Source organism: Plectropomus leopardus, chromosome 15 (assembly GCF_008729295.1).
Source record: "Plectropomus leopardus isolate mb chromosome 15, YSFRI_Pleo_2.0, whole genome shotgun sequence".
Lineage (NCBI taxonomy): Eukaryota > Metazoa > Chordata > Actinopteri > Perciformes > Serranidae > Plectropomus > Plectropomus leopardus.
Window position 1 is genome coordinate 19,641,054 of NC_056477.1, and position 13,122 is coordinate 19,654,175.

At 40.9% G+C, this 13,122-nt stretch overlaps 1 protein-coding gene across 1 annotated transcript in view; it reads left to right on the plus strand.

Annotated features, from left to right (window-relative positions):
• Positions 1 to 12,878, plus strand: part of itga9 (integrin, alpha 9) — a 63,953-nt gene extending 51,075 nt beyond the window's left edge. The window contains exons 19-28 of the mRNA XM_042502004.1: positions 806 to 892; positions 1,019 to 1,098; positions 1,238 to 1,321; positions 2,032 to 2,140; positions 2,260 to 2,367; positions 3,590 to 3,715; positions 3,899 to 4,018; positions 4,108 to 4,203; positions 8,078 to 8,197; positions 10,468 to 12,878. Coding sequence (XP_042357938.1) covers positions 806 to 892; positions 1,019 to 1,098; positions 1,238 to 1,321; positions 2,032 to 2,140; positions 2,260 to 2,367; positions 3,590 to 3,715; positions 3,899 to 4,018; positions 4,108 to 4,203; positions 8,078 to 8,197; positions 10,468 to 10,566 — 1,029 coding nt within the window. The 3' untranslated portion in view covers positions 10,567 to 12,878. The remainder of the gene's footprint in view (positions 1 to 805; positions 893 to 1,018; positions 1,099 to 1,237; positions 1,322 to 2,031; positions 2,141 to 2,259; positions 2,368 to 3,589; positions 3,716 to 3,898; positions 4,019 to 4,107; positions 4,204 to 8,077; positions 8,198 to 10,467) is intronic.
• Positions 12,879 to 13,122: the final 244 nt, after the last annotated feature.

The window sequence follows — 13,122 nt, forward strand, 5'->3', positions numbered from 1 at the left end:
TCTACCTTTAAATATGTCAGCAGAGACGACCTTCACACCTCTATTCTTTATCACTTTTGGAAACATCTTATAAACACACGCCCAAACTGGATAGGAACCGATGCATGCAGACATTTTGTATGACTTACCTTAAGCCCCCGCTTGAATGTTCCAGGAGCGCACTCTTTTTTTTAACCTTGTAGTCATGAAGTGTCTCTGCCCTCTTTCATGCTCCCAACACACGAGCTCAGCAGACAGCCTCCCAGTGAACTCTCTCTAAAAGAATTCTTACTCCTCGTAGGGTCGAGGCCTGAGTGTTTACACAGCGCAGCCGGTGAAGCTCCATATTGTTTAGACAAGCTTCCAAACACACAGTCTGGAGGTTGTCCAATTACCCACCCGCTAAGATGTGTGTGTGCCATCACTGCTATGTACATTCTTCGTTTAACCTAATTTAGAACTTCAAAAGATATGAGAACCTACTCTTTTACATGTAGACGTCTGTTTCTAGAAGTAAACTTCGACCTTACTGTAAATGTTGGCAGGTGTGTGTGTGTGTCTACGTGTGTGTTTTTAAAGGTGCAGTTGAGGTTCTACTGTTGCTATGCATATGTAGTCAATTACAATATCTGTGATATTTTCATTTATTTTACCACCCAAAGTGCTGGTGCTTTTTGCCTGGTAACTTATCAAAACTGGCAGTTCATACCAGTGTCTGTGCGTCTCCCTCTTTGTCACTTGTGTGTCTGTGAGCGTCACCCACTCTGTCTCCAGTCTGTCTGTCTTTTGCTTTCCTCTCACTCTCTTTCTATCTGTCTTTTTGCAGGAAGAGAAGGGCATTTCCTGTGGACTTGTAGATTTGGACTTCCTCAAATGCAGCGTGGGATTTCCCTTCATGAGAGCTCAGACTAAGGTAGCTCAAACTAAGAGAGAACTAATTGCACAATGTCAAAAACCTGTATGCAGTGAACATACCTTTCAGAAAAGCATGGTGCATTGGTGTGCACAACCCCCGGTTTATTGGTCTTTTTCTTTCTAGTATCATTTTGCAGTGATTTTTGACACGAGTCAGCTTTCAGGGGAAAATGACACGCTGCAGTTCTTAGTTCAAGCAAAAAGGTAAGTGTTATTATTATTATTATTGTTCTTATTGTATTTCCAAAAAAAATAATAAATACGTTTTTTTGTGAATGTTCAGTTAATCCTGAATTAATTTACAAAATGTCTGAATACGTTTATTGTTCCTTGTATGTTGCAGCGCCAATCCTGAGCACAAACTCTCTGACAACAGTTTGGATCTCTCCATCTCTCTGGTTCATGAGACCGACACGACTATTACCGGGTAAGAACAAGACAAAAATACATACTTAACTGGAACCAGCTTGAACTGGTTTCCCATCTGTTGGAAGGAGAGGGAGTGCTTTTGTCAGTATGGAGCATGTCAACTTGAAAAGCCTTATCTCTGAAGGCTTTATCACAGTGCTGCCTCACAGAGAAGGGAAGGAGATGTAAAACAGCCCAAATCCGCCAGAACCCTGACATCTGATAAAGCTGCTGTGTGTGCTGCCTTTAATGTGAAGGGAGGCTTCAGAGCAAAGCTGGACACATCTGACTCATATCTCAACAGCTAAAGAAAACTCTTCTGTCCAGCTAATAACATGACTGAAGCCAGAGGGTTTTATGAGGCTCTCTTTAAGATAATTTCTGTTGACATTTAAATTGTTTGTTTTTAAAAGAGCTGTATGCAATATTCAGAGAATGAATATAGCAGCAACCCACTATATACTACTCTTCTGCAATGGCACCTGACTGAAGAAGTAGGACCACCTACTGCTTATCTAAATGAACCAATTCCCAATATAAGCATACCAGTAGTGAATAAAAAAGTGCATACATTTGCATTTTCTTTTGCAAATTTCCCCAAAATTCAGTTAAAATGTGTGCTACACTAGATTGGAAACCAAACTAAAAATATGCTCTGCATGCTGCATAGAGCTGCTTCAGTGTTAATGCATCGTCTTCTGTCTCTCTCCCGAACATTGCTGTTCGCAGTGTGGTGACGCCGAGCTCCTTTGTATACGGAAACTCCATCGATGCCTCGCGCTTTGTCCAGTTGGAGGACATGGAGTGCAACTTTCAGCCCCTCAATCTCACTTTCCAGGTACTGCTTACAACAGAGCATATAGGATTTTCTGTATTTTTTAAATGTCTTTCTATATATATTCACTCCTCTTTTCCTTTGTCTCCATCTTTCTCTGTCTCTGTGTGATGTGGTTCCAGGCTATAAACAAGGGGCCCAGCAGGCTGCCTGGCTCCACTGTGGACATCAGGATACCCAACCGGCTGGCTGGCAGCGGGGCCGACATGTTCCACATCATTGAAACACAGGTGGATGCCAACAGCAGTCTATTGATATTATTTTTCTAGCCCAAATCTTTATTTATTAGTTTATTCACCTGCAGGCAGACATATTTTTAGCTAATTTATCCCACCAGTGCCTGCCGGTCTTTGCTTCTCTTCATGGTACAGCTGCCGTGTATCCACCTCAGAGGACCCTTTTATGCACAGAAAGCTGCTAAACTGGTGGGCTTTTTGTCATGGCATGGCTAATTTGCTTAGTGTGAGGCACCACTGGGCCAGTGAAATCGAAGCGAAAGTGTTGACGCTACTACTGAAGCTAGCCAACCATTTAGTTTCACAACATTTTGCATTTAGATAAAGAAACACAATACCCCCACTGGGTTTAAATGTTTTCTTAACCCTTGCATTGCTCCTTTCATATAGGTAGATCATGGGGGAGCTCAAGCTGTTAATTGTATTTACTGTGAATGGGCGGACGGGGTTGACTGTATCCCACCCTCCTTGAGCCCATCTGGAATCACTTTCAGGGGATCAGACAGCTTGCACGAAAAGGGAAAGGGACACCTGCGGAGCTGGCTACTGCCCAGTACCATCCCCAGCCTGGAAACACACATCATTAACGCTGTTAACACTGTGTCTAGCCTGTGGCACACTGGACAGTTGCACACATATATTTTATAGCCAGATATTCTTACATTTTATATAGACCTCCATTTGTTCTGACATGATATACAAGCTCCTGACTGCTGCTCCATATGTTATAGTTTTTCTGCGCAAAATCCCTCAAATTTATAATTTAATGTGAAATTTGTGTTCTCGTGAGGGGTTAAAGTCAGTACAGCCTATGAATCTTCACATCAGCAAAAGCAGCAGAAACACAAGACATGAGAAAGTGCAGCAATAAAAGCGCAGACATGCTGGGTGGCAACAGAGCGGACAATGAGAAAGGCCTGAGGAGATTTCCACCTCCAGAGCTTCAGGATGGACGAAGGAGAGGGGAAAGGGGAAGTGTTCCCTGGGGTCTGGGCAGTTAACCAGACACCTTTAAATCACTCCATATGGGAAATCTGTCTGGGAGGGGTAACAGCCTTTTGTTGGGGAAAACTTCCTGTTGACCCTGGAGATTTATAACAATAGTGGGATTAGGCCAGGTTAGGTGTTAAAAGTGCTTATGCCTACATTTCAAACCAATATCTGCCACACAAACAAGACAGCAACTCAGTTTTTCTCTACCACTGTCCTGCTTCAGGTGGTCGACGGTCGAGGAAACTGCACCCCTCACAAGAACCCGACACCTTGCACCATCCCACAGGACAGAGAAAGCATCTTCCACTCCATATTTGCCTTCTTCACCAAATCAGGACGCAAAGTCTTGGTAAATATGCTGCCGTCACGTTACACTTTGACATTTCAGAGGTCACTGACAGTCACCCCCTGTGAGGGTTCATGTTTTTGTTTTCTTTTGGTCAGTGGAACATCTGTTTATCACACATCCTTCCCTCTTACACTCACTTTCTTCCGCTCTTTCCCACTCTCCTTCTCTGTCTTTTTTTTAAAGGACTGTGACCGGCCTGGTAGAGCTTGTATGACGATCTCCTGCAGTCTGGGCCCGCAGTTAAAAGAAGAAGCTTTGAGCATAGATATAAAACTTCTCCTCAACACTGAAATTCTCAAGAGGGTAAGAAACATTTCACAAGTTTGATGAATTTTTTTGCAGGTTGTGATTCGAATATTAACAGTGATCCACCCTCTCATCTCAACTCACAGGATAGTTCCTCTGTGATCCAGTTTGTAACACGTGGCAGTGTGCAGGTAAATGACAGGGCAGTGGAGGTGCCAAAGGGCCTGCCAGAGGACATTTCTGTGAGTACATCATGAACATTTATTCCACCATCTACTTACAGTAACTGCAATACATTGTCTACAAAATGAAATAAAATTATAGGACACAAAATAACTACACTGAACATCATAATCAAAAACTACTTAAAGCTACCCCAATCAATGTTTTTTTATTTACAGTTGGTCAGATGACTATGTGTGGTGTAAAAGTATTTGTTTATAATGTCAAAACCCACAGAATTATCCCCACACTCTGCAGTTCCCCTGAGCTGTTTTTAGCATTGTAGCATTTTTCAGTTAATTGTTTTGGTTTCACAACCTCATTTTCAGCAACAGCAGAGCTTTTAACTCAATATACACTACTGTTCATGACCAGCACCAAATAGTAGCATTTCATCACTAGACTCATATATACAAATTGTTTTTTGGTCATTTTAACGACTGAACCTTTAAACGTTGTTCGCTTTTGCTCAGTCTTGATAAACAGCACTGACATATTCTCACAATTCAGTGGCTGAATTGCAAAACAGAAATGCATCAGTTGGTAATGCTATTGTCCCTTGTTCAGTTTTCAAATTACACAGTGGTTTTGGGGATTCCCTATTTTGGGGGTTGGGGGGGTTGGAGGATACCGCACACAGGCATACAGAGGTGAAAAAATATATAATATCAATTAATTATAGCTGATATAGAGAATATTTTTCCAGGTACAAAAAAGAAAAAGAAAAAAAAATATTTTTGTTTATTTTTTTTTTTATTTTTAACTTCTTAATTGCTCTCCACTGAGAAACAATACAAATGCCAACACACAGTGGAATGGTTTGCATTACTTTGTTGAAGCCCAGAAACTAGGCTGCATACCATGACCATTATGAAAATGCCCACAGCCTCAAGTTTTGGTCTTATGGGAAGCATAAGATATTTTTTTTCAGAAGCATGAATAGACAGCGTTGTGTTTATTAGACACAAATGATCAGAAATTATTATGCATGTATAAACACGCACATTTACAAGTGCTTTTCTGTTAGCCATTCTTTATTCCAGGAACCTAAATATACAGAAAAAATATAGATTATTACAGGGAAAATCTATGGCACCAAAAGCTCTGATATTTTAGAGCTCCTTTTAAATTTCTTAAATGAGGCTTTCTGGGGAGTTCAAGTCTTTTTCAAGGGAGCTGAGACCCTGATCTTACTCAAAGGCTCTGTGGCAGGGCAGAGCAATTGTGGCATTCTGGTTGGAGGGCAGACAACTCACTACATGTCTCTGCTGGCAAAAATATATCAATAAGTAAATATAATTTTATCATTAGATGGTAGCACTTCATGCTGTGGTTAGACACTCCTTAAGCTGCTGATGTGAGTCCAGTGAACAGCTGTGGATTGTGGGTATACTGAGGGGTGGCACTGCTATCAGCGTCTTCTCTGGGTCCTCAGCTGTGCTCAAGGACAGACCCTCCCCCCACTGTTGTGTGCTGAGTGATTGAATGGCCCACCAGATAGGATGTGATGATTAAACTGAGCACCCAGCGTGCTCACAGGGAGATCCCTCAAGTGATTAGGGTGCTGACCGGGGCCGCAGCCCTGCTGACCCTGAGCTTCAGACATGCTCGGAAAATTCAGACCTGCTATGAATATGTCCATACCATGCCACTCTTTCAACACATCGTGAGTCTGCTCATTCCAGCAACCGCTACCCCCCTCCTAGGTTTTAGTAAACACGGCTACCTTTTCCCTCAGGATCCCTGCTGGCTAGAGTACACACTGCAAAGTATGATTTGTGGTCCCTGGTTGTGTCGCTCGCAGCAAGCTGACTGACTGTCAGCAGAACGACAAGCTCACTTTAAATCCCCCTTGACATGTAAACAAACTGACATAAATCTATAGGATTCTGTTGGAAGTACGCAGACTTTGCATTGCATTGAGCTGAATGAACTTTAAATTCAATTACACATTCCTAGAATTAACTGATTGCACAAGTTAAATTTGGGAAAGTCAGAGTCAAAGAGCAAGGACCAGCAGAGCTTTCATCTTTTCTGTACACGCAAGTGCCTCGGCATGCAAAACAACGGTTAGATTCCATAGCTCAGAGGAAGGGGGAGGTGTTAATGTGGGAAACTATTCAACAGAGAGATTAATCTTCACTTGACCGCTTGGTTTTGTCTTGGCTCACAGTTGGCGTCTCATGCCACATCTGTGTTCAAAGCCCGTACAGCACTGCACGCTGAAGCTGTGAATTCCTCCGTCATTTCTGAAATTGTCCCACCAATGTTTGCAGTAACAAATTGTGCAAGAGTATCTGACATTAGGGAGATCATAAATTATTTGCCTTTGTTTAGGATCATTAGTAAATAAATCCATCTATTTTATGATCCTAGTAAATGCGTTTTTTTTCCCCATTTAAGGCCAGAATGCTGACATTAAAGCAGGCTCAGCTGTGGTGCAGAGTCATGCAGTATTTCCCTCCCCCCTCATTGTAGTTGAGTGTTACAGTTTGTATTGGGTTAAAGGAACCGAGTTTGCTATCAGTGACATATTATCAAGCAGGTCAGTGTTCACTCATGTCATGGGAAACAGCCTAAATAGATCTTATTTATTGTGGAACCAAGCTATTTTTTAAGAGTTGCCAAGCCTCCCGATATAACTCTCACAGTCAGACTCATCCTGAGCTTCAAGGAATCAGTTTAAAGGCACGATGCTAAAAATTGAAAAGGGAGTAGATGATATATTATTTTGAATTGCACTGACTTAATGAGACAAATACTTGTTGGCATTAAAGAGCGGTGCATTTCGAAAGTGGTGGTCATGCAACAAGTTCTATGATGTTATTCAAACTTGTTGAAGCAGTAATGAACACTGAGACTAAGAGTCTACAGCCATGCAAGAAGCGGGGTCATCCCTGTTTCCAAGGGCCTCGTCTCACCTTGTGTTGCATTTTTAGCATGTGTCTCTTGATATAAACAAACATTGTAAGGATCTGGTGAGGGCTGTCTTTTTAATTCAAATTGCAAAAAAAAATGAAAAATGTAGGTAGATGGATGTTTGAAATACAGTTTGATGCCAACTGACTTTTAATGTCTATTGTCAAGAAAAGTGTCTTGACTGAAAAATGTGAGGACGAAGGTTTCATCAATATGGTATACATTTTCGTGTATTCAAGATATTCACCCAGATAAACATACACTGAACATTTGACAGAGCTGGGAACATAGGACATGGAGCACAGATACGATCATGTAGCAACTCTGCAGTGGTGCAACCTGATTGTATACGACCGGAAATTGGCTTCCATTTATTGCGTATTGGAAGAGGCCGGCAGGTTTCACTAACAATAAAACTTTTGTTCTATCCCCCCAACAAACTTTAGGTCTCATTAATTTAATGGGCATTGTAACTGATAATAATGATAATCATGCAGTACTGTGTACCATGAAACCATGATGTTTTCACGTGATATTTTCAGAGTTGGTAATTGTACTGTGAAAAACTCGTATCATTGCAACCCTAGAGGGCATGCACTACTAGGCCGTAAATAAATAAAGTTGTGTTTCAACAGATGTTGCTTGAAAAAATTATAGCATACAGCATAAACTGATTCCAAATATACATTAATTAACTGTTATTGTGTTTTTCTTTCGTATGACTGATTGATTAAATGTGCTCTTTATAAAATAAACTTCATTAGTATCCACTTTCATGCTGTTTCAGGTTTACATGTTGCTCCTCTTGAGTCAAATCAAGAGTTCTGGCAGCAGCTAAAGACGTGTCTCAGTTGTTAATGTTGCACTGCATTGCATCATTAGCAGCACATGACCTAATGATTACTCTTGTGTGTCCCTCCGTTTCTGTGTTTTATTTGAGTGTGACTCACTGACTGAAGTGTTGTTGTGTTTCAGCTGGTGTTCGAGGCTCTCCACAGTCAGGAGCCGAGGGGTTACGTAGTCGGCTGGATCATTGCCATCAGTCTGCTGGTGGGAATCCTCATCTTTTTGCTGTTAGCTGTGCTACTCTGGAAGGTAACCAACTCACGAACACAGATTGCGATTTTATTTTTTTAAAATCTTGGAGCAATAAAACTCACAAAACTGCTTTTTTTTGGCAAGTAAATAAGAGGCAGTTGTCACAAGCTTGCGTGTCACTCCCAGAAACGCTGTGTCCAAGCCTCAGCACAGCATCCAGTCTTACAGAGACAGCTGGAGGTAGAGGAAGAGGTGGGGGTGAGAGCTCGTGTTGGGCCTTTAACAACCATGAAAAGGACAAATCACAGACTGGACAATAATTCACACCATACCGCTCACATGAAAGAAGAATCTAGAAGGGAAATGGCAATTACACTGATGTCCAGAGGCCCCGTTAGCACAAAACTCCTTTTCTTTTTCACTGCCTCATTTTCCACTGGGAATACCACAACGAAGCCTTGGAATGTTGGTCCTGGGTTACAACCCCCCCCCGATCCCCAGGTCCTCGGACCCTGCCAAAATAAACCCCACTTACAAGAGCAGCACATGTCCTGTATTGCTCTTTTCAGGAAATGCCTGAGGAGAGTACAGGTCTGAATCAATAAACTTTAGTCGTCAACGCAGATAAATGAATGGAGTCATAGTGAGAGAGGCATCATCCCAGTGTTGCTGTTTTGTTTAGACACTCACCGAGAACCTACTGTTCTCTCCATCCTTTCATATCTCCTTCATATTACACTTGGTTAAAAGTTAAATTAGAGCACAATATTGCTCTCCTAAAGAAACAACAGATTTCTACAGGGGAAATGCTTGATTTGCATCCATCCATGTCGGTGCCTTTGTGCGGTCTAGCCTATTAACTTTAATCTGTACATACTTACAGTGCTGCCGGCCATTTTTCAAAGCATACCGTGCCGAGATGTTTTAAATTGATTTCCTGCCTCCTAAACATCCATTGTTTCCCATTTGTTTCGCTGCAGGAGAAATCTCAACTTGCACACATTTGTAACTTTAAAGATGATTAATGCATCTCACTGAATTCAGGATTTGACTTATTACTTGATTAAATTCTGTTATTATTATAATAATGCAGCTGAACCAAGACACTGTTAATGAAGTCTTTAATTCAGTGGTGCCTTGAGTTACAATCCTCCAGACAGCTCCTGAGTAACACAAAATTTACAAGCTTTAAAATGAAATCCAGAGGACAAGCATTAAAAATGTTGCTGTTCTGCAGCTGAATCTCATAGGTCTGTGGGAGAGCCCTGAGTGCACCAACAAGTAGTATGTGCAATACAAACAAACGCACGTTTCTTTTTGTACTGAAGCCAGATATTGCGACATGATGGAATGCTCCCTTTTAAAATGAATTGAAAATGAACAAATCAGTCTTTAAAGAGAGCATCTTACCAATGTAAGGTGCCATTTCAAAAGCTTCAAAATAGAGCTTGTTTCTAAAAAAAAAGAAAAGGAAGGATGCTTCGCACCTCGACACATGTGGCAAAGCCCAGAATGTCCTCAAATCCTAGAAAGGCCCCTTTGTTTATCTGACCCATGCAGGGCTGCTGTAACTGGATTTGCATCTTGGCCTGCTGTCATTTTGCAAGAGTGGTCTCAGGCAAAGCACGTTGAGTATCCCTTATATATTAGCTCAGACAGTTACCTTGTATACTAGTTTCATGACATCTTTGACTAGAATCCTTTACATTTAGTTATACATTTAGTGTGTTTGAAAAAAATGGCAAACCTCAAGAGAAAAATCTACCTTAAAATGTACAATATGAAAGTATATATGATTTGTAGCTTTGTTTTTTTTGTTTTTTTCACTTACTCAAGTAAAACACAGAAACAGTAAATCAGTTATTTCTCAACAATTAAATGATCTTAGAATTCAAAAGTGCTCATAAGCTGTTTAAGAACAAATTTATACCATATTTAAGGTTTTTAACATCAAGTGTCTTGTATAAATAGCTTACTATATAAAAGCATTTGTTGATAAGGCAAGAGAGATTCATAATTTTGGTATTGGGCAAGCTTGTATTTAAAGAGAATTTAGGTATTTTAGAAGTGTGAATTGGCTGCATATTCTGTGAAAACAACACGAGTTGTGTTACGTAATGGCGTGGTCTACAACAGAGGGATGTTTTGCTTTTTGTGTTTAGAGTTTTTAAAATGTGACTTCAAATTGGACCAAAATATGTTTGGATTATTAAAACAAGTGTACTGAGCTAAATTATGTTGATGCTTTTGCTCCTGTAGTCAGATCTGACCACAGATACACTTCACTAACTTACAAGACAATTTTTGTTCCTGTTGTTCTTTGACAGATGGGATTCTTCCGTCGGCGCTACAGAGAAATCATCGAGGCTGAGAAGAACAGGAAGGACAGTGATGAAAGCTGGGACTGGATGGAAAAGAACCACTGAGACTTGCAGTGGGGGGGGGGGGGGGGGGGGGGCCCCACAGGAGCCAGTGAGATTAGGGATTGGGTCAGGAAAGATCCAATAGCACGTGGTCTTGAAGCCCAGCCGCCCCAGTGGCACCAGGCCCTTCAGTCTTCCATATGTGGAAGAGAAGAACATTCTCCATATTTTTTGGAGACTCGATATTTTTTTGTGGGTGGGGGTCCAGGAAACAGGCTTCTGAGGTGACAGTGTGGCTTGCCAGAGGACACTTGCTGCGGAATTCAGCTAATCTCAAAGGAGGTAACTCCCAGCCAGCGAGAGCCGAGCTGTTGATGGAGACCCACATCCGTACGGGGATGTGGAGACGGCATGAATACTGGTGGACAACAAAACCCTCAGGGCTGTGTTACATAGCAAATTTATTTTTATACATACACTTTAAGCCATATTGTATAAAACTGGGCTTTGTGAGGAGATGGGGTTTTGAAGGCCATTATAAACATGCTGTATCTACAGTATGTTTTCCTAAAAGCACTGATGTTTGATAAGAATGAATGCCTTGGCTCCATAGCTTTACTTTTTATGCCAAAGATATGTCATGTATAGTTTATGATTGGAGTCGTTTGTATATTTAGTTCTTCCCGGGAGTGAAAGATTGTATCTTTTCTGTATCATTTCCGGCCTATGAATATCTGTTTTATACATATGACTGCCCCTCCCTCCCACAGATAATCAGCCTGAGCTAATTCTGTGTTTTAGACTCTCACACACAGTGATTAAAATGCTGTGTCCTCATGTAATCCGTTAGTGTTGTCAGCGTGGTCTCAGAGGTGCTGAGCGCCCATGAAAGCGCTCTCTGAGGTCATTAGGAGCTAGTTCAGGATGTGGTAATCAACCGCGCTACAGAGTTCTCTATTGAGACTTTATTTGCCGCGGTCCCTTCATTATCCACGCGTTAACATGCAAGGGGATGGGTTGTGAATTATAGCATTCACATTTTAAGCTTTGTGACTTTCCGTAAGCATTCCATTTGTTATGGTCTTGCTTTTAACCATTTGTTTGTAGGTGAGAAGGTTGATACAATTTAGTCGGATTTAAATTTGAATCTTTACTCTCTGCGATGCTTTGAAATAACCATAGACTGTATATAAATATGAATTTGTCACCACTTCCTTCCACTGTTCAGAAATGAAGCCAAAGATGAAAAAAGTGGAAATGCTTTTTGGGGTGCAGTAGATTTATTTGCTGCAGTACCACAAGTGGCCTATTGGAAAAATTGGCTGCAAGGCTGAGCAACTTTCCTAGAGACCTGGTTCCCGCTCATACACCCATCCAACCAATTGTGAGCAGCGCCATTGTACATGGATTGGTACACACAGCTGATTTTTTTTTGTTTGGCACATGGTCTATTTGCTATTATGGAGGGGCGGGGGTTAATAACCCATACTGCAGCCAATCACCAAGGGGCAAACAAGATGTTTTGGCTTACTTTTGAGGTGCTGTCTTGTTGTCCATACTTATATACAGTCTATGGAATAAGTTTATGCTTTTAAAGTGCAATGCGTAGTAGAGTGAATTATCTAAAGCTGCTTTTGCAAGAAACTATTGCTCAGGTATGCAGCTGACTTTTTACACGGACCCCTAAAAGCTTCCAGGGTCAATTGCAGACTGAAATACTGTAAGATACGGTTCACTATACGTCATGACACAAGACCTGATCATGATTTATTTCCAAACCCTCTCTGGACTTCACCTATGCGGACCATATTTGATTTTACTATTATGTTATTAGGCATTGGGTTTTAGTGTGAAATGTGAGATAGATTTCTCTCCACGGCCAGATGAAAGTTAGTGATGAGAGTCCACCTACAGTCATTTATAGGGGCCCATGGTATGAGTAATGCCCTAAAAATAGTTGAGAATGTGCTGCACTCAATCACTACACATAAATGAGCTCTTTGGGGCCCATGGGAAAAGCTCATTTTAAGTCAGCATGGAGGAATGTCAGCTCCCTGAAAATCTGCCACTATTAAAGTTCACAGCTCCTCGGTACTCACATTCTTACCCCACATGTTCTTAAGAGTATTTTAAAAGCTGGCTTTAACTGTGAATGGAATTTTGCAGAACACAGTGAATTAAATTGTATATTGAATTTCCCCAAAGAAGTAAGATATCAACTTTTATATAAATTTAAAAAGCTTTATTGCAAAATTGCATGACCATTGGATGATAAAGAATTCAATAAAACAGATAATTTAGGGTGAAAACCTGCAGTCTCATGAATTTTAGATAATACTGCTTAAGACTGAAGTCAGATTTAAATGTGCAATGCCAAAAACAATATTTGAATATGTTCCACATTTCAGTGCTCAGACACTTTATGGCTCACTATGATTGCTTGGCTCTATGTTTTGTGCTGTATGAATCTTTTATTGATCCAATACACTTTATTTTACCATTTAATTCCACTGGCATGACGGCATATACTGTACACATTCACGTCTTCCTTCTGCATCTGTTAAACCGATGCTATACCTGAATGCAGAAAAACCGACACTTGACTTTTTTTTTTTTTTT